The sequence below is a fragment of the Scyliorhinus torazame genome, chromosome 13, assembly GCF_047496885.1.
Source record: "Scyliorhinus torazame isolate Kashiwa2021f chromosome 13, sScyTor2.1, whole genome shotgun sequence".
Taxonomy (NCBI): Eukaryota; Metazoa; Chordata; class Chondrichthyes; order Carcharhiniformes; family Scyliorhinidae; genus Scyliorhinus; species Scyliorhinus torazame.
The window spans coordinates 20,171,791-20,194,967 of NC_092719.1; the positions used below are offsets into that span (position 1 = coordinate 20,171,791).

Consider the following 23,177-nt stretch of genomic DNA (forward strand, 5'->3'; position numbering starts at 1 on the left):
TAATAATTAATAAAACTCAGGAGGGCCAAGCCCCCTCCCCGCGGCCCTGTTCCAGGAGTGCCTTCTTCACCCTCGGGGTTTTACCAGCACGCACAAAACCCAAGATCGCCGCATTCATTTTCCTGAAAAAGATCTTTGGGACAAAAATCGGGAGACATTGAAAAAAAAACAGCAGTCTTGGGAGGACTGTCATCTTCACCGTCTGCACCCTCCCCGTCAGTGGCAGTGGGAGCATGTCCCACCTGTGGAAATCCCTTTTCAGCTGTTCGACCGCTTTACCCAGATTTAACTTGTGGAACTGTCCCCAGTCCTTAGCCACCTGGATCCCCAAATATCTAAAGCTCCTCCCCACCACCTTAAAAGTTAACTCCCTCAGCCTCCTTTCCTGCCCCCATGTTTAACTTGTAGCCTGAAAACCACACACATTCTTCCAGTGTCTCCATAATTCCAGCCATCCCCCACAATGGGTCTGTGATATAAAGCAGTAAATTGTCCGCGTAGAGTGAGACCCTGTGCTCCACCCCCCCCCCCCCCCCCCCCCCCTCTCACTATCCCCCGCCAAACTTTCGATGACCTGAGGGCCATTGCCAAGGGCTCTATGACCAGGGCAAACAGTAGTGGGGAGAGCGGACACCCCTGTCTTGTCCCCCTACAGAGACTAAAATATTCTGACCGGACCCAGTTGGTTCTTACATTCGCCACTGGAGCCTGGTATAGCAACCGGACCCAATCCACAAATCCCTGCCTAAAATATCCCATAGATACTTCCACTCCACCCGGCCAAAGGCCTTTTCTGCATCCATAGCTACTACCACCTCAACCTCGCGCGCCTCCGCTGGCATCAGTATAACATTCAGGAACCATCTAATGTTAGACGTCAGGTGCCTGCCCTTCACAAATCCCGTCTGGTCCTCCCCGATTACCTCCGGGACACAATCCTCTATGCGTGTGGCCAAGAACTTTGCCAGCAATTTAGCGTCTACTAAAAGGGAAATTGGCCTGTACGATCCACAGCTCTCCGGGTCTTTGTCCCACTTCAAGATGAGAGAGATCGATGCCAGAGACACCGCTGCGGGGAGCACTCCCAGCTCCTTAGACTCGTTAAAGGCCTCAACCAGTGGCGGCCCCAGTAACCCAGAAAACCTTTTATAGAACTCCACTGGGTAACCATCAGGTCTCAGGGCCTTACCCTATTGCATCGCCCCCAACCCGTCTAAATCCCTGTATTTTAATGTAACCATGCTCTATCTCTATCTCTATATTCGTACCATCTTTTCCTGCTGTGTAATATTGTATTAGTATGCGTTTATCTGAAACCATTAGCAATGTTTTCCCAGCTATTTTAACATTAATTCCAATTATTTCTACACTGTTTGACTTTGCCTGTTATATTTGGTCCAGTGCTCTCTATTTCAAGAATGTGTTCAGCTTCATACCATTTTCTGAGCAATTAGATGTATTCTAATATTTCCTAATTTAATGTATTTTAGGCAACTTCAGTCGTCTTTCATCATCCAGAACACAGTTGAAGACATCCAGCAGTTCTGTCGGTGGCTCCATCAGTGCTCGATCACAGACTGGCTGCTTCCAAAATAAACCGTGGAAATAAGAAACAGAATGTCATTCCTTCACCTTTCTTAAACCTTGTGTCCATTGTTTTTTCTATGTTTCTTATCTTCAGCTGTTATAGTGCTAAAGATTTGTAGGAAACCGTTATCACTGACATTCCGGAAAAAAAAACTTGAAGCAATATCTACAGTCATAAGTTGTGGGGAAAAACATAGTGACACTATCTAAATAAGGGCTTTGAAATATCCATTTTAATCTTATTTATAGCTTTGAACTACATCCAAAAGCAGAGGAAAATATTAAAACAGAAGAACAAGGAAGACTGTTCAGCACCATATTAATTTATTACAGAATCCTGTGTTTCAAAGCACCAAGGCTTTGAATACACAATAGATTTCAGCACAGATTTTGATGTAGAAAGCCTGAAACAATACTTTTTGCACCACTAGCACACACCCCTTCACCTTAAGTTCTGTATTTTTTCCTTTGGCTCCAAAAGATAGTATTAAAGAAAGATAACCTACATTATTACAGACCCCTGGGCTTTTTCGAATCATTGGTTTTTAGGGTTTTGCTTTCTTCCTTCCCCAATAACCACTCCAAGAATGAAACTGTTAATACATCTCTTTCTACTTGATGGCATCCTAAAGAAAGCTTAACAATTTGATGATCCAACAGGTGAACAGATTCTTAGTGTTCCAACAGCATGTTAATGAATTAGAAATGTAGATCTAGTAGCATGCTATCATATACCAGAATATGCTCAAATGCACAATGGAGTATTGAATTTATAAGCCTAGTACACTTGGAGCTGTTTTTCAGATATTTTAATCTCCCTACTCCCCCTAAAATGCTAAATCAACTCTGAATACTTCAAGTAGCACATAATGATTGGTTCTGCCTTGAGATGATATGAAAGGCTTCTTGGTCAATAATTTATAACTTGCTTCAGTTTGCAACTGGGTCTCTGGGAACAAGTGTACAGCCTGAATGATGTCTTAGTAAATACATGATGAATATGTATGTCGAATATGTATGTCATGGGCTTTGAAGTGGGATCTTTGCAAGTACTGAACTGGAGTCTGATGTGCTAAATGCCACCATTACCATGCATTGTTGCCATTGTGTTGTAGATATCTGCACTTGCTGCAAATGTGTTTTTGTTAAATGCATTTGTTGTTGCTGCCTCTACTATTCTCAACTTCACAGCAGCTGCCCTGAAAGTACTAAAAATGACAGGGTTTATCATGTTTTTCAAATCATTAGGCTTTCTTCCGGCTCACAAGAACCAGTGGCATTGCTTTTATGGTTAAATTATGTTCTTTTAAAGCGATTCTAGGGTTTACAGAAACACTTTTAAGAATCCATCTGATTTTTGTGTAAATCCAACACCAGTGACTTGCCTATGATCCGATACTGATTTTTTTAACTTGATCAGCTCATTCACATCTATCAGAGCTGGGGAGAGAGTATTGTGCCAGTATCTCTGAATATTTTTTTAATTGTGAGACCTGGGTGAATGTTGTTCCCTTCACATTTCTCCGGAGCTGGTTAAAATCAATCCAAATGTGAAAATTAGCTGAATATGCAAATCTTTAAAAGATTATTTTGATGGTCTTTGTTTCCTTGAGAGAATGAAATGAACGACTAAAGCAGATTAGAACACATCCTGTTGATGCACATGTTGGTTGTATTTTTTAAATGGAAAATTCTAGTTTGGGGGGGAACAATCTTCCTGAACTAATTACTTTTTCTTGTGGTGCTTCCAATTTTGGATTTTTTTTTCACAACTAAATATTTTTTCGTAAATACAATGCATTAATGCTCATAGCAGTGTTTTTCATCCTGGTACCCCAGCCTATCTCTTTCTCTCAAGAGACAAATTTGTACTTTAATATATGCAAAAAACTGGGTTGTTGCATTTTATATTTCTTTAAGAATTTAGTGACTGAGTTTGGGGTTGGAATGGCTGGGAGAAATTTAAGTGATTTTTTTTTCCCCCTATACTACAAGCTTGTTTTCAGAAAAACCTATTTTTTTATTGATTATTGGCTAAATTTGTTGACCATGTAGATGAGCACAGAAATGTGGAAGTTGGGTATTAGGTTATGCGTCAATCAGTATTTTTCCAGCTCGAGTCATCTTTCCTAACTATAGTCACAAGATGTGATGCATTGCCATGCCTACCCTGTTAGAAGGTGCTATTGTTCTTTTGTGTTTCAAATACAATCGCACATTTGTTATCCTTTCCAGCAACAATAGTCCGAGCGAGATAAATAGCTAGGAAACAAAGTTGGGAATGTGAGTGCTCAATTGCTAAAATCAGAGAAAATAATTTAAAATTAATAAGTTGTTCTGTAATAGCTGCAGAGCTCTATGACATTATCATTTTGTGACAGAATTGACAGCTATTTGGTCATGTTTCCTAAAGTATGGTATCCATGACATCTTGAACCAGGACTAAAAGAAAGTACTGTTACATATAAAACAGGATTAATCTGACTGATCTAAATGAGCAACACCAGGAGGTATTCTCCTGCCTAGCCCAGGGATGCTGAATCCAACCTTAAGTGGCCTTACCACATTGCCCTGAGAGTAGCTGACTCAGCGCAGATCAGAAGTCAAACTTGGAACCATCCTAGGCCGAATTTAAATATATATATAAAACTTCCTTCAGTTTCTGTTATGGAAATGTGAAGTTGTCCTTTTTAAAGTGAAGTATTGTCGATGGATAAGATAGTGTGCATGTCAGTGGGGTTTGAGTTATCCTTTGTCAAGGGATTTTCCTGTTCGAATATCAGGCATCCAGTTCAGAGCCTGGAACAGATCAGATGGTTTTCTAATGGGCATACTGCTATTGAAAACTGCATGCCAGACGGACATGGCCTCTTTCACATTTTGTTACTTCTAGTTGGTTTGCATATTTTATGAATGCCAGCTAGATGATTATGACTTGTGGCAGTTGGTCAAGTGAAGCATTTTTTTGTGGTTTTAAATAAAACATCTGTACATTTTCTATTTTTTAAATAAAGTGTATATGTTTTTAATTTTAAACAGTGCATGACAATTAACAATCTTATATTGTGCTTCATGGTTGGAGGTTTATTTTTAAAGATACAAGCAACTTCATTCCAGAGGTATTTTTGTGGGATTTTGCAGCCCTTCTTGCCAACAGATCTTCCAGTCCCACTGAATGCAGCCCCCACGGCGGGTTATCTGGCCACAGGACAGGCGAGCCTGCAGATGACAGTTGGACCAGACGATCCTGCTGATGGCCCGTGGCGAGCCACCTCCACATCTGGGAAACACACAACGGGGGGGGTGGGGGGTGCACGATTCACCCAAAAGGGAAGTCCCGAGAAAGCACGTTTAGCTGCGTGTTTCCTGGCGCCCGCAGTGCCGAGAAACACATGGCTATTCAATGCAACTCGTGTTGAAAAAAGGGCCTGAACGGGGAATGCATAGCCCTGGTTTGTACAGTGGGAAGGCCGCTGAAACAATTCCCTACCCCCCCCCGCCCCCCCAGCCCAAATGCAATATGGGAGGGCCCCCGGCCTGATCGCACACAAACAAACAAAAAAAATGCCAGCCGGCAGTGCCACCTGGGCAACTTGACAGTGCCAGGCTGGCACCCAGGTGGCACTTCCAGGTGGCACCAGCAGTGCCAGGGCACCACCCTGTCCAAAGGGCATGTAGCTGGGTTCCTCCGATCCCCAAGAGTGCCGTTCTGTCTGGTCCTCATTTGTGGGGACCAGTACTGAACAGCGCTCAACTGAGGTCAATAAGGCGAAGAGGATGAATCCCACAGCCTAAGGTACCTCGGAAATCTGCACATTGGAGTCAGACTAGCTGTCTCACTAACATGCAGATGTGCCAAAAAGTGACCCTGCCCATTGTGGGCAGGATTCACATCGCAACCTCTCGCGAGATCGCGTTGGATCTCCTGAGGCGTGGCGAGCCAGATAGATCCTGGGAGCAGGGTCACCTGGCTTTCATCGGCCACACTGCACCATAGCGAGCTGCTTTTTGGCGCAGCATTGCCGTTGGATCATGCCCATTGTCAAGAACCAAATTGTCCCTTATAAAGCAGCTGCTGGGGGAAAACTTGCTCAAACGGCCCAGTGAGGACATGCAAATCCTGAGCCCAGCAGATCAGTTTGCTGATCTCTGCTGTGGTGTGATGTTGATGCAATACTTGACATTCATTTCTCACCTTGGTGACAATTGAAATTATGGCTCCCTCGCAGCTCCCTTAGGATGGAGGCACACCACCCACCAAACATGGATATTTTCAAAATATTTGAACCAAATCTCCAATCAGGCTTGTGGAACAATTTGAATCTTACACCTGATTTGGACAAGAATGCTACCACTAAGCCCATTTTACTTTAGCAAAGAATATTCTTTGCTGATGTAAAATATTTGTGAGTTATAACAAATGCATATAAATTGAATCTCCGTTACCTCTTCTTACAAACTCTTCAGATTATAACAGGAAGGCCAGACAATCCATTTTAGTTGAGTTAGTGTTATTCTAAATGTTATTCGGGTGGCACAGTGGTTAGCACTGCTGCCTCACTGCACCTTGAACCCGGGTTTGATTCTAGCCTTGGATGACTGTGTGCAGTTTGCACATTCTCCCAGTGTCTTCATGAATTTCTTCCGAGTGCTCTGGTTTCCTCCCACAGTCCAAATATGTGCAGTCTAGGTGCATTAACCATGCTAAATTGCCCATTAGTGTCCAAAAAGGTTTGGTGGGGTTACGGGGATGGGTCAGAAGAGGGGGCCTGGGTGGAGTGCTCTTTCAGAGGGTTGGTGCAGACCTCATATGCCAAATGGCATCCTGCACCGTAGGTATTCTATGAATGGGTGAACTTATGAATGGCAGTTCTTCAGAGGGAGAAAGACATTTACAGTAGAACCCTAGAGTAGGGCATCACGATAGCGCCCTGGTTAGCACAGCTGCCTCACAGCTCCAGGGTCCCAGGTTCAATCCAGCCTCGGGCAATTATGTAGAGTTTGCACTTACCGTGTCTGCGTGGGTTTCCTCCCACAGTCCAAAGATTTGCAGGTTAGGTGGATTGGCCATGCTAAATTGCCCCTTAGTATAAAAAAGGTTAGGTGGGGTTACTGATATATGGGGATAGGGTGCAGGTGTGGGCAGTGGCAGCACAGTGATTAGCACTGTTGATTCACAGCGCCAGGGTCCCAGATTCGATTCCCGGCTTGGTCACTATCTGTGCGGAATCTGCATGTTCTCCCTGTTCCTGTGAGGGTTTCCTCTGGGTGCTCCGGTTTCCTCCCATAGGTCTCGAAAGACTTACTTGTAAGGTGAATTGGACATTCTGAATTCTCCCTTGGTGTACCCTAACAGGCGCCGGAATGTTGCAACTCTGAGATTTTCACAGTAACTTTGTTGCAGTGTTAATTAAGCCTATTTGTGACACTAATAAAGATTATTATTAAATAGGGTGCTCTTTCCAAGGGCCGGTGCAAACACGATGGGTAAATGGCCTTCTGCACTGTAGATTCTATGAAAAAGAGGGAGAGAGAAAACAAAAGGCAGAGAGAGGCTATCAGTGATGAGGTGAAGTCAGTGCAAAGTAAAGGAGATGGAACGGGATAGCAAAAGACAATGGGGGAAATAGCTTTTTTTTAAAGTCCTACTCTAGAATTTCCTGGTCTGACTCCACATTTTAGTACCTGCAAATCTGTCACCCATCTTGGTTTTGAGTCTGCGTCATTGATGTAATAAGTTAGAAATTAGTGTTCCAACATCAATCACTAGGTCGCTCTATTTAATGCTTCTCTCTCCACCCCCACAACGACTTCAGTGAATTTTTTTTCTGCCCTTTGATTAATTTCTGATTCATACCCAAGATTTGCCCCGAATCACCACAGTTTTGAGATTAAGAGCCTTTCACGTGCAACTGTGCTTACCCATGTCCAAGTTGAAGCTTCCTCAAAGGAGCCAATCAATTTTCTGCATGAGATTGCCAGCCTCAAATTAGGCGGTTTTATTCTGACTACCATGCTCTTCAGTTCGATTGAAATCCTGCAAAGTAATTTCACATCATGTGCCTAATGGCAAAGAAAGGCCCATTCCAAGAAGTCTAAACTACATCCAATATAAGATCCTAGAGGCAAGTGGCAGCAAAAATACCCAATGGGCCATCAAAGCCCCCACTTGTGACTTCAATACATGAAGGAAATATGCACAAGACATCCACATGGCTGATGATCTAATTTTTAGAAATAAAATGACTTTGAAATTAGGAATCTTTATTTGAATGTACGGAATAAAGTATCAGCCCTAATTCATGATTAGATGCATCGTGGTGGTCTTAATAGTATAAACACAAGAATACATTCTGGACCTTTTATTCAAGAGAAACTGCACTTTTAACAAAAGAAAAGTGACTTCTGATGAGAGACACCTTTAGACCAGAATTGCAGCGTGCTTTAAATTGATTTTAATAGGGGTTCAGTCTGACATGGTCTAAAATTTCCATCAAACCCACGTAGGTTTCCTCAGCTGTTGCAATAATCTGATTAGCTGGTAGAATGAAGCCATAGCGACCAGTGTCACGCAGTTCAAAGCAGAAAGCATACTTGATACCTTGGTCATAAGCCCAGTCAATGGATGAACCACTGCTTTGATCTAATGTGGAAAGAAAGAAATATAGACAATTAAATAGTGCATGATTGTCTACTGTTCTAACGTACAACTCATCTTTTACACTGTGATGTGGCAGACCTTGGGGGTGTTGGGATTTGTATGGTTGAGTATTCAATGCTGGATTAGAGATCACACATGCTTCTTGGTGTGGAAAAATGCCAAGTACAGGCTCAATGTTTCCCCAAAGGTAAGTGGGGGTGGGTGGGGGGATGGGGAAGAGCAGGGTGGGGCGAGGAGTGTGGAATCGGAGGAATAGTGCAGCCAAAGCTGGTCTTGTATTCTTCCTTCTTTTAAAAAAAAAATCACTGGATACAGGTGGCTAACCCCATCCTCTTGGCTGATGACTAAGTCGCAAGGAAGAAAAGACTTTTGAAAGGAGAGGGAGTCTTGTCCTTACAATCTTTTTCCTCTAGGGACTAATGTCTGTAATTTGGCCCAACTAGTTGCAAGGAGAGCATTATTACCTTAGAAAAGGTCTTGAGGTCAGCAAAATAAATGCTCAAGTACTCCGGTATTTTACTTGTGAGGCAGTTGAATTATTTCAGTAATAAAGGGGTTGTTTCTGATGCTTTCAATTTATTAAAGGAATTTAAAAAAGATTTTTCCAGTCAGCATGTTGGCAGTGTTAAGTTTTCTGATGGTCTGTTTTTGTTCACCTGCCCAATGTCCATCAGTATCAAAAACTATTCCTTCAGACATGGGCATTTAGACGTTTTCTTCCACCCCCCACCCCCCCCCGCCCCCCCCGTCAGATTGATCAGTGCCAATCACTTCCATTGATTGAGGACAGCACTGGCACTGTGGTTAGCTGCCTCACAGCACCAGGAATCTGGGTTCAATTTCTGACTTGGGTCACTGTCCGTGTGGAGTTTGCACATTTTCCCTGTGTCTGCGTGGGTTTCCTCCGGTTTCATCCCACAATCCAAAAATGTACAGGTTAAGTGGTTTGGCCATGCTGAATTCCTCCATAGTGTCCAGGGATGTGCAAGTTAGGTTGCGGGTATAGGGCAGAGTGGATCGTTGACGGGCCAAATGGCCGCCTTCTGCACTGTAGGGATTCTATGATTCCTTTGGTGGATTTGTAAAACATTCCAATTACTCAGTAGGGAGGATTATTGCCTCTTTGCTTAGCCTGGCAATAATCCATTTCAATTAGAACACAGCCAGATCTGAGCGTTTTGTCCACCTACCCTTTGGGCTATATAAGGCTGGTAGTCCTGCTGGAATTTTCAGGGGAAAAGTACAGAGGATTTTGGATGGCCTCAAAGAAAAAACACACATACAGCTATCACTTGAAAACTGCCTTTAATTCAAGTTCAGATGACACTTATACCTGCCTGGAATTCTAAAAAGAATCGCAAACAATATACCATCATCAAGAAGAGTATTTAGTTCTAAATGTTGAATTGGAACTTTTAAGTATAAAAAGCAGAAATGATAAAATGGATTGTGTCATTTTAACAATGACTTGATCGTTGACACAATGGTGACATTGTGTCACCTCCCGAGTCTGCTGCCTATTTTTAAACTTTCATTAAGCTATGTTGGAGAATTGACTGTCAAGTTTCTGGCAGTGATGGGACCTGGAAATATTTTTTTTAAGTTTGTTTACAAAATACACTGAAAGCATAACTTGTATATCTATAAAGCTGTTTACATTCAAAGCAACATTTCAGAGCATTAGGCTCATTTGACTATGTCTGTGCCGTATTCTCCCGGGGCATGGAAACTAATGGCCTCCCCTGGTTGATCATTCCAAACATTTATCATCCTTTTGAATAATGAATATATTTATTAGGGTCTGTTTATCCTCTGTGGCCTGACTTACCCTGAAGGCATTTTCTGAGTTCATATTATCTGCCATTTTTATAAACTTGAAATCACCCTTTAACTCCAGCTTGAAGACCTTAACCTTCTTTATCTTTCCTCAGTCTTGTTGCTCCCCAATTCTTTGGTGTACCTTTAAATTGTGCCAACTAGAATATTGCATGAATGAGTTAATGTTTATCTTTTCCAACCATAAACAACTTGTGATTTTATTACAGAAACATAGGATTTGCCAGACAACAAAAACAAATCCAAGGTCCACCTCATTTGCTTTTACCATCCTGGTAGTTATATGATATAACAGTAATGAAGTTGCTGACTAATCACAATCTCTAACCAATTACTTTACAACAAACCAGTGCATGATGAGAGGAAAACCCCAGTGGTGGACAGTTTTGGGAACCATAGGTTCAAAGCCCAGACAGGGTCTTGCAAAGTTTACCCAAGCATCAAAAGTCAACCTGGTCAAAGAGGCAATCGGGTCAGTGAATCTTTAGGTTTCTAATCACTTCCCTTCAGGGTTGAGTGATTTTAAACTGGTCAACTAGAAACTCTCAGCACTTAACCCTGTTTGAAGTGGTCCAGGAGCTGTCAATCAAAGCTTGATGTTTACAAACATTCCGGTTAGACCACGTCAGATTTACTCAACTGTGAAGGAAGGTGAATGGAGCAATGCTGACAGCTAGGGTATGTGGAAGTTGCCAATCACAGCCTAGTAAAATCATGAATGGCTTGCAGATAAATCTGAGGGGTTTTAAACTCAGCGGACTTTTTTTCTGTGCAGGAATTAATGGGGGGTGCTTCCTATGTCTGAGCCAGCAGGTGTATTGCCCAGGAGAGTGTTAAAGCAGTGATTTTTTTTTGTCTCCAGCTTCCAGACAGAGGGGATCTCTCTTGTGGGGGCCGGTCGTATGTCTCTTTATTCAGGGGGTCTCTGGTGAGGCTTCCACATTTAGGGGGTCTCTTTATTTAGGGGGTTCCTGAGGATTTTCCATATTTAGGGGGTCTCTGTGAGGTGTCTTTATTTTGGAGGTCTTTGTTGGGGGTAGTGGAGGCACCAGTTGGGGTGGGCAGGTCTTGTATTGCGGGGGAGGGTGGTCATCGGATGGACTTTGGGGGCAACTACCTTAAAAAGTTAACCCTTTGGCTCATTACGAGGTCCACCATGTCAGGGACACACTTGTCAGGACCAGTAGTAATTCTCGCCCAGGTGATTCCTGGCACAGAAGACCATAGAATCACGCAGGCCTGGAGAATATGGTGACCTGCCTGTTCGCTCAGGGTACAAACCTCAATCCCGATGCAAGCCGCGGGCTGGAGCATTGGAAACGGATTGGCACCCGCCACTGATCCTGTTTTCTTCGCAACGCTGGATTCTCCACCTCATCGGTAACTCCACTACCAGCGGTATGAGGCTATGCTGTTTCAGTATAGTGTGCAGGGGTAGAAAGGACCATGATGGCTGACTCCAGCATCAAGAATTAGTATTCTTCATATCTCCTCAACATATCTATCTAACCTTTAACCAGGTACTTACCCAAGCCTTCAGAATCATAGCAATGTGCAGGATCAGAATCAAACATTAGTAGGAAGTTCAGTACAAGGTTTATGTGGGATCAAAATCATTTTGAATGTAATTGCATTGTTCTTCACTGTGTGTAAAGACTTACAGATGGTGGTGAGGATGGGTCCATATCTGTACTTGGTTCCATGTACTGATGCCAAAGCAGTAATGGATTTCTTGCTGAGTTCCATCTGCAGGAAAAGGACATTTTTAAGATCAACTAGATAAAGACATAAGAACACAGTAATTTTTAGAGCGGGCAAGTCAATAATCATGTTCCTTATTTAGAGGCCAATCGCAGTTAGCCACCTTCTGACCATGTTCATGAAACCCATTTTCCATTTGGATGGGAAAGGCTTCATCTAACTTCCTAATTTGTGTCCCCTGATGCCTTTAACATAGTTTATATAACTGAAAACTTAATGTTGAAATCTCTTTTCCAAAGAAAATAAGCCAAATGTTCCCCAAACTTAATACCTGAAAGGTTTGTTGATTGCCTCTGTACCCTTTCAATGGTAATAATATCCCTGTGGTTAATGTGACCTCTCCTGCTCTCTGTGCATAAAGGGGTCGCCCATTTAAAATGGAGATGTGACAAAAACATTTCTCTCTGAGGGTCGGGAGTCTTTGTTACTCCCTTCCTGAAAAGACGGTGGTAGCAGAGTCTTTGAATATATATATATTTAAAATGTAAAGTACCCAATTCTTTTTTTCCATTTAAGGGGCCAACCCTCCTACCATCCACATCTTTGGGTTGTGGGGGTGAAACCCATGCAGACACGGGGAGAATGTGCAAACTCCACACTGACAGTGGCCCGGAGCTGGGATCGAACCTAGGACCTCAGCGTTGTAAGGCACCAGTGCTAGCCACTGCGCCATCATGCCGCCCTATCTTTGAATATTTTTAAGGAAGAGGTGGATAGGTGGTTTCGAAGAAACGCAGATTTGAGGTTACCATCAGATCTGCCATGATCTTATTAAATGGCGAAGCAGGATCAATGGGCCGAATGGCCTGCTCCTTGTCTGTATGTTCCTATTGTAAAATTAGTTGGAAGCTATACTTTGATCACCATTTTAAAAAACATTCTGATTATAAATTTAACAACAACCAATGAATCTCTCTCCTGACCAGAATACAATTACACATCCCTTATTTTGTTAATTTCCTCTCGCTTACCCACATTGAAATCTATCTGCTATCTGTTGGCCCCATGATTTAAAAGCCTAAGGGCACGATCTTCCTAAAAGAGAACAAAGTCCCCTAGAGAGCGCATTTAGCCGCGTGTTTCCTGGCACTCACAGTGCTGAGAAACATGTGGCTATTCAACGTCACACATGTTGAATAAGGAGCCTGAATGGGGAACGCATGGCTGAGGCCACACACAGCCCCGATTTTTACATCGGGGAGCTCCACTCGCCGGAACTACCCGTTGTAGTGAGAGGTCGGGACGCCATTTTTAAATAATCTCCGAGGCACACAAATAAAATCACCAACCTCCCCCCAGCCCAAATGTAATATGGGAGGGTCTCCTCCCCTGCCTCTCCCCCTGCACTTCCCCGCATTCTCTAACACACGTAGTGGGCAACACAGTCCAATCGCGCGCGTGCAAAAAATGCTGGCTTGGCAGTGCCAACCTGGAACCATGGCAGTGCCCCTGCCAGCATCACCTGGGAACTTTGGCAGTGCCTGGATGGCAACCAGGTGACACTGCCAAGGTGCCAGGCTGCCACAGCCAGGGTACCGAGATGGTACCAGCAGTGCCAGGGCATCACCCTGCCCAAAGGGCATGCAGCTGAGGGCATCCAATCCCCTTGGAGACCCCAAGAGTGCCTTTCCATCTGGCCCCATTTGTGGGGAGCAGTGCTGAACAGCGCTCGCCCGAGGTCTCTGAGGAGAAAGGATTGAATCCCAAAGTCTCCGGTACCTTGGAAATCTGCACATTAGAGTAAGGCATATTGCCTCGCTGTAATGTGCAGATTTGCCAAAAAGTGATCCTGCCCATTGTGAGATTACGTTGAATCTCACAAGGCGATGCGAACCTGGAGGATCCCGGGAGCAGGGTCTCCCAGCTTTCACCAGCCACATGGCACCACAGCGAGATGCTTTTCCAGCACAGCGTGGCAGGAAGTTCGCACCCTAAATGTTTTTTTGAATCTGATTACTTTAGTTCTCATTATTTGCCCTTCTTATTTTGCAAACTTGGAGCATTTGCTGACGATTATTCTCTAAAGCTTCACTCTAAAGAAAGATGACTACCCAAGCTTCTTTCTTTTAAGCCAATTTTCTATTCAGCACAATATTTTTTTTAAGATAAATTTAGAGTACCCAATTCATTTTTTCCAATTTTGGGGCAATTTAGCGTGGCCAATCCACCTAACTTGCACATTTTTGGGATGTGGGGCGAAACCCACACAAACAGGGGAGAATGTGCAAACTCCACACGGACAGTGACCCAGAGCCGCGATCTAACCTGAGACCTCGGCGCCGTGAGGCCGCAGTGTTAACCCATTGCGCCACCGTGCTGCCCTCTTCAGCACGATATTTACTTCCTCATATCCGCTTCTGTACATTAATCATTAATTCATAATGTGTAACTTTGTCAAGAGCTTTCTGAGTACCGTACAGTACCCACGTGCGCCCCCTACTGTAGTGTTTCAAAAGACTCTTTGAGTGTGTCAACCATCATCTCCCTACTCTGAATTTGCGTTCGTAGAATCATCTAACCATAAAATCCCTACAATGCAGAAGGGGGCAATTCGGCCCATCGCATCAGCACCGACCCTCTGAAAGAGTACCCCACCCAGGCCCACTTCCTGTAACCCCTCCTAACTTTTGGACGTTAAAGGGCAATTTAGCATGGCCAATCCACCTAACCTGCACATCTTTGCACTCTGAGAGGAAACCAGAGCACCCGGAGGAAACCCACGCAGACATGGGGAGAATGTGCAAACTCCTCACAGACAGTCACCTAAGGCTGGAATTGAACCTGGGTCCCCAGCAGTGTGAGGCAGCTGTGCTAACCACAGTGCAACATGTAACTCTTGTCTGTCCATCTGACGTCAGTAGTTCTGTGAATTACCTGTTGTATGGGAATGATGACAATTCTATCATCCGTCTTGTCTTTCAATAGAAAGTGAGAAAGGGACTGAATGGCCCAATCCAGAGGCATATGGAGCAACAAGTTGATGGAGGACTAGAGTTAAATGTGTAGTTGATAACCCAGAAGAAAAATAACAGTAAAAGTGGCAAAATATACTGGTCTTGTATACCTTAAAATGGGACACCAGTAATTACATTTCAATTACATTGGGCAGTACAATGGCAAAGTGATTTTTCCTACTGGGCCCTTGAGCCCTGTTACAACACATGTTGAAGTAGAAGAAAGTCTGACTTACCAGCTCATTATAGTCCTTTGGCTTAGTTGAGGTGTAACCATAAGGAAACATTAAGAGCTGGGAATAGCTATGAACATCAATGAAGGATTTGAAATTTCCATGATTTGTGACAAAGTCAACTATGGCTTTGACTTCCTTCTCAGAATTGACGTAAGGTCCATAGTATGTTGACGAACAAGCATTGCCACTGGCACCGGGTCCTGTTAATCAAAAGCAACATATAAGATTTGATGGCTTCATGCATTTTTATTTAAAGGGCACACATGTGTTGAAATGGAGGTTGTCCTCATCACATTTAGGCACACATTCTACAATTCCGATTTAGCAAATAGCAAAAGGCCAGGGGCAATATTGGGAAATCAGACAAGTGGGAAGCATATCTTTTAAAGAGCCCACCTGAATTTCATTCATTCATATGGAGGAAACATGTGCCGATTCCTCTGCAGAGGTATATATTCTGACCTGCCTGGCTTCTCTCACCTCCTGCATTCGGGTAGTCCAGTACAGGTGAGAGTCAGATCCAGAAAATCCTACCTCTGGACTATTGTGTTCAGTTTTGAGTCTCAAGACACATTGGCCTTGACGAGGGACGAGAGGGTGCTATGCCAGATTTGAGAGAATGACAGAGCTTAAAGGGTTAAATTATCAGGACAAATTTGGATGAGCCTGGTTTGTATTCGCTTTCATTTAAAAGATTATGGGGTCAATAGAAGTCTTTAATATAATAGAGTCATAAAATCCCTCCAGTTTAGAAGGAGGCCAATCGACCCATCAGTCTGCACTGACCCTCTGAAAGAGCACCCTAGGCCCATTCCCCGATCCTATCCCCATACCCCACCTAACCTTTTGGACACTTAAGCGGCAATTTAGCATAGCCAATCCACATAGCCTGCATATCTTTGGACTGTGGGAGGAGACACGAGCATCCGGAGGAAACCCACACAGACACGGGGAGAACATGCAAACTCCACATAGACAGTCAGACAAGGCCGTAATCGAACCCAGGTCCCTGATATGATAAAGAAATTTAATAAAGTGGATAGAGAGATGGTGGTGTAGTGGAATATCATTGGCTTTATGATCCAAAGGCCCAGGCTAATGCTCTCAAAACACAGGTTCAAACCCCACCAGAGGAGATGATGTAATTCAAATTCAATTAATAAAATCTGGAATATAAATCTAGTCTCAGTAATGGTGACCATAAAGTTAACATTGATAGTCATAAAAATCCATCTGGCTCATATCAATATTCTTTAGGAAGGAAATATGAGGAGGGGAGATACCACATGACCCATTGAGCCTATTTTGCCATGTCACAGCTAATCTTGGGCTTTAACTCAATTTTCCCCAAGAGGCCAAATATCTGCTGTCCCAGCGTTAAATGTATTCAACAATGGAACATCCACAGCCCTCTGGGATAGAGGCACAACCCATTTGGGGTACAGAAATCTGTCATCCTTATCCAGTCTGGCCTACATATGACTCCATGACTCTTAGCTGCCCTCCTGCTGTTGTATTTATGGGGTGCTGTTTACTGCTGTTGTATGTTGCATTATGGGTTCTTTTAGATGTTTCTCACTGATGAAGGCCTGAGATTTGTATATTTAAACATGAACCATTTATTGCTAGTCTGTAACTATTCACAGATCAAACGTATGGCTATGCATTGGAGATGTTCCATGCGGATAGGCTGCTTACTTACAGTTCCGTTTTCAGATGTTCTCTCAGGGTTTCTTACCATGTGACTCATTACATTAACCCTTGTTCTGCCAAGCACCTTTACATTAAAATGGCATGCAGGCACATATCACAACCTCTGCAAGCCATTCAATTCAAGGGCATTTGGGAACTGGCAACAGATGCTGGCCCGCCGACGATGCCCACATGCCATGAAAGAATACACTTAAATAAATATTTCCTCTGGTGGGGGAGTCCAGGTATAACCTTAAAATTCAAGCATAGCCTTTCAGGAGTGAATTCAGGAATAATATTTTCACACAAGGGCTAATGGAAATTTTTTCCTAATTACTTTTCTGAAGAACCTTATGAACAGTACTTCTTCACCAGGCAATGCATGTCTGGGGTTAACTGGGCTGGGCTTGTACTTTGATAATACATATTCACTTCAGCACGTGGTGTATTCCTACCTCCAAAATTGGCATCAAAATTCCTGTTTGGGTCAACACCCTTACATGACGTGCCAGCGTGATTTGACCTTGTCTTGCGCCACATGCGGTTCTGAAAACACAATAGAACCATAATCACTGGAGGGGCCGAGGAAAAGTTTTAAAATCCATCAAACTGCCCCAGACACATTTATCAATCCCCCCTTCTCACTATGCTCGGTAATCCTTTTACCGTCTGGAACTACAGTTAAACAACTTTTTTTTTTTAATTAAATATTTTATTGAAAATTTTTGGTCAACCAACACAGTACATTGTGCATCCTTTACACAATATTATAACAACACAAATAACAATGACCTATTTTATAAACAAAAAATGAATAAATAATAAATAACAAAAATGAAAACGAGCCCTAATTGGCAACTGCCTTGTCACAAGTAACACTCTCCAAAAATATAATTTAACAGTCCAATATATAATTATCTGTAGCAACGACCTATACATACTATACAGTATATATTAACAACCCTGAGAGTCCTTCTGGTTCCTCCTCCCCCCCCCCCCCCCCCCCCCCCCCCGATCCTGGGCTGCTGCTGCTGCCTTCTTTTTCCCATTCCGTCTATCTTTCTGCGAGGTATTCGACGAACGGTTGCCACCGCCTGGTGAACCCTTGAGCCGACCCCCTTAGGACGAACTTAATCCGCTCTAGCATTATAAACCCCGCCATGTCATTTATCCAGGTCTCCACCCCCGGGGGCTTGGCTTCTTTCCACATTAGCAATATCCTGCGCCGGGCTACTAGGGACGCAAAGGCCAAAACATCGGCCTCTCTCGCCTCCTGCACTCCCGGCTCTTGTGCAACCCCAAATATAGCCAACCCCCAGCTTGGTTCGACCCGGACTCCTACTACTTTTGAAAGCACCTTTGTCACCCCCATCCAAAACCCCTGTAGTGCCGGGCTTGACCAAAACATATGTGTATGATTCGCTGGGCTTCTCGAGCACCTCGCACACCTATCCTCCACCCCAAAAAATTTACTGAGCCGTGCTCCAGTCATATGTGCCCTGTGTAATACCTTAAACTGAATCAGGCTTAGCCTGGCACACGAGGATGACGAGTTTACCCTGCTTAGGGCATCTGCCCACAGCCCCTCCTCGATCTCCTCCCCCAGCTCTTCTTCCCATTTCCCTTTTAGTTCATCTACCATAGTCTCCCCTTCGTCCCTCATTTCCCTATATATATCTGACACCTTACCATCCCCCACCCATGTCTTTGAGATCACTCTGTCCTGCACCTCTTGTGTCGGGAGCTGCGGGAATTCCCTCACCTGTTGCCTCGCAAAAGCCCTCAGTTGCATATACCTGAATGCATTCCCTTGGGGCAACCCATATTTCTCGGTCAGCGCTCCCAGACTCGCGAACTTCCCATCCACAAACAGATCTTTCAGTTGCGTTATTCCTGCTCTTTGCCACATTCCATATCCCCCATCCATTCCCCCCGGGGCAAACCTATGGTTGTTTCTTATCGGGGACCCCCCCCAAGGCTCCAGTCTTTCCCCTATGCCGTCTCCACTGTCCCCAAATCTTCAGTGTAGCCACCACCACCGGGCTTGTGGTGTAGTTCCTCGGTGAGAACGGCAATGGGGCTGTCACCATAGCCTGTAGGCTAGTCCCCCTACAGGACGCCCTCTATAATCTCTTCCACGCCGCTCCCTCCTCCTCTCCCATCCACTTACTCACCATTGAAATATTAGCGGCCCAATAATACTCACTTAGGCTCGGAAGTGCCAGCCCCCCCCTATCCCAGCTACGCTGTAAGAATCCCTTCCTCACTCTCGGGGTCTTCCCGGCCCACACAAAACCCATGATGCTCTTTTCAGTCCTTTTAAAAAAAACCTTCGTGATCACCACCGGGAGGCACTGAAACACAAAGAGGAATCTCGGGAGGACCACCATCTTAACCGCCTGCACCCTCCCTGCCATTGACAGGGATACCACATCCCATCTCTTGAAATCCTCCTCCATCTGTTCCACCAACCGCGTTAAATTTAACCTATGCAATGTGCCCCAATTCTTAGCTATCTGGATTCCCAGGTAACGAAAGTCCCTTGTTACCTTCCTCAACGGTAGGTCCTCTATTTCTCTACTCTGCTCCCCTGGATGCACCACAAACAACTCACTTTTCCCCATGTTCAATTTATACCCTGAAAAATCCCCAAACTCCCCAAGTATCCGCATTATTTCTGGCATCCCCTCCGCCAGGTCCGCCACGTATAGTAGCAAATCGTCCGCATACAAAGATACCCGGTGCTCTTCTCCTCCCCTAAGTACTCCCCTCCACTTCTTGGAACCCCTCAACGCTATCGCCAGGGGCTCAATCGCCAGTGCAAACAATAATGGGGACAGAGGGCATCCCTGCCTTGTCCCTCTATGGAGCCGAAAATATGCAGATCCCCGTCCATTCGTGACCACGCTCGCCACTGGGGCCCTATACAACAGCTGCACCCATCTAACATACCCCTCTCCAAAACCAAATCTCCTCAACACCTCCCACAAATAATCCCACTCCACTCTATCAAATGCTTTCTCGGCATCCATCGCCACTACTATCTCCGTTTCTCCCTCTGGTGGGGCCATCATCACTACCCCTAACAACCTCCGTATATTCGTGTTCAGCTGTCTCTCCTTCACAAACCCAGTTTGGTCCTCGTGGACCACCCCCGGGACACATTCCTCTATTCTCATTGCCATTACCTTGGCCAGGACCTTGGCATCTACATTTAGGAGGGAAATAGGTCTATAGGACCCGCATTGTAGCGGGTCCTTTTCCTTCTTTAAGAGAAGCGATATCGTTGCTTCAGACATAGTCGGGGGCAGTTGTCCCCTTTCCTTTGCCTCATTAAAGGTCCTCGTCAGTACCGGGGCGAGCAAGTCCACATATTTTCTATAGAATTCGACTGGGAATCCATCCGGTCCCGGGGCCTTTCCCGCCTGCATGCTCCTAATTCCTTTCACCACTTCTTCTACCTCGATCTGTGCTCCCAGTCCCACCCTTTCCTGCTCTTCCACCTTGGGAAATTCCAGCCGATCCAAGAAGCCCATCATTCTCTCCCTCCCATCCGGGGGTTGAGCTTCATATAATTTTTTATAAAATGTCTTGAACACTCCATTCACTCTCTCCGCTCCCCGCTCCATCTCTCCTTCCTCATCCCTCACTCCCCCTATTTCCCTCGCTGCTCCCCTTTTCCTCAATTGGTGTGCCAGCAACCTGCTCGCCTTCTCCCCATATTCGTACTGTACACCCTGTGCCTTCCTCCATTGTGCCTCTGCAGTGTCTGTAGTCAGCAAGTCAAATTCTACATGTAGCCTTTGCCTTTCCCTGTACAGTCCCTCCTCCGGTGCTTCCGCATATTGTCTGTCCACCCTCAAAAGTTCTTGCAGCAACCGCTCCCGTTGCTTACTCTCCTGCTTCCCTTTATGTGCCCTTATTGATATCAGCTCCCCTCTAACCACCGCCTTCAACGCCTCCCAGACCACTCCCACCTGGACCTCCCCATTATCATTGAGTTCCAAGTACTTTTCAATGCACCCCCTCACCCTTAGACACACCCCCTCATCTGCCATTAGTCCCATGTCCATTCTCCAGGGTGGGCGCCCTCCTGTTTCCTCCCCTATCTCCAAGTCCACCCAGTGTGGAGCGTGATCCGAAATGGCTATAGCCGTATACTCCGTTCCCCTCACCTTCGGGATCAATGCCCTACCCAGCACAAAAAAGTCTATTCGCGAGTAGACTTTATGGACATAGGAGAAAAACGAGAACTCCTTACTCCTAGGTCTGCTAAATCTCCACGGGTCTACACCTCCCATCTGCTCCATAAAATCTTTAAGTACCTTGGCTGCTGCCGGCCTCCTTCCAGTCCTGGACTTCGACCTATCCAGCCCTGGTTGCAACACCGTATTAAAATCTCCCCCCATTATCAGCTTTCCCATCTCTAGGTCCGGAATGCGTCCTAGCATCCGCCTCATAAAGTTGGCATCATCCCAGTTCGGGGCATATACGTTTACCAAAACCACCGTCTCCCCCTGTAGTTTGCCACTCACCATCACGTATCTGCCCCCGTTATCCGCCACTATAGTCTTTGCCTCGAACATTACCCGCTTCCCCACTAATATAGCCACCCCCCTGTTTTTCGCATCTAGCCCCGAATGGAACACCTGCCCCACCCATCCTTTGCGTAGCCTAACCTGGTCTATCAGTTTCAGGTGCGTTTCCTGTAACATAACCACATCTGCCTTAAGTTTCTTAAGGTGTGCGAGTACCCGTGCCCTCTTTATCGGCCCGTTCAGCCCTCTCACGTTCCACGTGATCAGCCGAGTTGGGGGGCTTCCTACCCCCCCCCCCCCCCCCCCTTGTCGATTAGCCTTTTTCCAGCTCCTCACCCGGTTCCCACGCAGCTGTATCTCCCCCAGGCGGTGCCCCCCCCGCCCATCCTCTCCCATACCAGCTCCCCCCTCTCCCCAGCAGCAGCAACCCAGTAATTCCCCCCTCCCACCCCCCCCGCTAGATCCCCCGCTGGCGTAATTACTCCCCCCATGTTGCTCCCAGAAGTCAGCAAACTCTGGCTGACCTCGGCTTCCCCCCGTGACCTCGGCTCGCACCATGCGACGCCCCCTCCTTCCTGCTTCTCTATTCCCGCCATGATTATCATAGCGCGGGAACCAAGCCCGTGCTTCTCCCTTGGCCCCGCCCCCAATGGCCAACGCCCCATCTCCTCCACCTCCCCTCCTCCCCCCATCACCACCTGTGGGAGAGAGAAAAGTTACCACATCGCAGGATTAGTACATAAAACCCCTCTTTGCCCCCCACATTCGCCCCACCACTTTGTTCGAACGTTCTTTTTAATAACCCGCTCATTCCAGTTTTTCTTCCACAATAAAAGTCCACGCTTCATCCGCCGTCTCAAAGTAGTGGTGCCTCCCTCGATATGTGACCCACAGTCTTGCCGGTTGCAGCATTCCAAATTTTATCTTCCTTTTATGAAGCACCGCCTTGGCCCGATTAAAGCTCGCCCTCCTTCTCGCCACCTCCGCACTCCAGTCTTGATAAACGCGGATCACCGCGTTCTCCCATTTACTGCTCCGAGTTTTCTTCGCCCATCTAAGGACCATTTCTCTATCCTTAAAACGGAGGAATCTCACCACTATGGCTCTGGGAATTTCTCCTGCTCTCGGTCCTCGCGCCATCACTCGGTATGCTCCCTCCACCTCCAACGGACCCGCCGGGGCCTCCGCTCCCATTAACGAGTGCAGCATCGTGCTCACATATGCCCCGACGTCCGCTCCCTCCACACCTTCAGGAAGACCAAGAATCCTCAGGTTGTTCCTCCTTGCGTTGTTTTCCAGTGCCTCCAACCTTTCCACACATCGTTTCTGATGTGCCTCCTGCGTCTCCGTCTTCACCACCAGGCCCTGTATATCGTCCTCATTCTCGGCTGCCTTTGCCTTCACGACCCGAAGCTCCCGCTCCTGGGTCTTTTGTTCCTCCTTTAGCCCTTCGATCGCCTGTAGTATCGGGGCCAACAGCTCTTTCTTCATTTCCTTTTTGATCTCTTCCACACAGCATTTCAAGAACTCTTGTTGTTCAGGGCCCCATGTTAAACTGCCACCTTCCGACGCCATCTTGGTTTTTGCTTGCCTTCCTTGCCGCTGTTCTAAAGGATCCACTGCAATCCGGCCACTCTCTCCTCCTTTTTCCATCCGTATCCAGGGGGGATTCCCTTCTGGTTTACCGCACAGTGTTTTTAGCCGTCAAAATTGCCGTTGGGGCTCCTATCAAGAGCCCAAAAGTCCGTTTCACAGGGAGCTGCCGAAACGTGCGACTCAGCTGGTCATCGCCGCACCCGGAAGTCCCAGTTAAACAACTTTTAAAACTACTTGCCACTTACAATCTTTATCTCTGTTTCAATCCTCACGCTTTAAGTGCCAAAAATGGACTGTTAGATTTAATTTATTTCTC

At 45.6% G+C, this 23,177-nt stretch overlaps 2 protein-coding genes across 3 annotated transcripts in view; one reads left to right on the forward strand and one right to left on the reverse strand.

The window, feature by feature from the left end:
* The window catches only part of cep41 (centrosomal protein 41), a 64,852-nt gene extending 60,229 nt beyond the window's left edge, over positions 1–4,623 (forward strand). For both annotated transcript variants that reach the window (XM_072471128.1, XM_072471127.1), the window contains exon 11: positions 1,491–4,623. In XM_072471128.1, coding sequence (XP_072327229.1) covers positions 1,491–1,609 — 119 coding nt within the window. In that variant the 3' untranslated portion in view covers positions 1,610–4,623. The remainder of the gene's footprint in view (positions 1–1,490) is intronic.
* Positions 4,624–7,934: 3,311 nt separating this feature from the next.
* LOC140387869 (carboxypeptidase A1-like) overlaps positions 7,935–23,177 on the reverse strand; it is a 55,691-nt gene continuing 40,448 nt past the window's right edge. Inside the window, exons 8-11 of the mRNA XM_072471126.1 lie at positions 17,183–17,273; positions 15,036–15,235; positions 11,746–11,830; positions 7,935–8,230 (exon numbers count right to left, since the gene is read on the reverse strand). Coding sequence (XP_072327227.1) covers positions 8,043–8,230; positions 11,746–11,830; positions 15,036–15,235; positions 17,183–17,273 — 564 coding nt within the window. The 3' untranslated portion in view covers positions 7,935–8,042. The remainder of the gene's footprint in view (positions 8,231–11,745; positions 11,831–15,035; positions 15,236–17,182; positions 17,274–23,177) is intronic.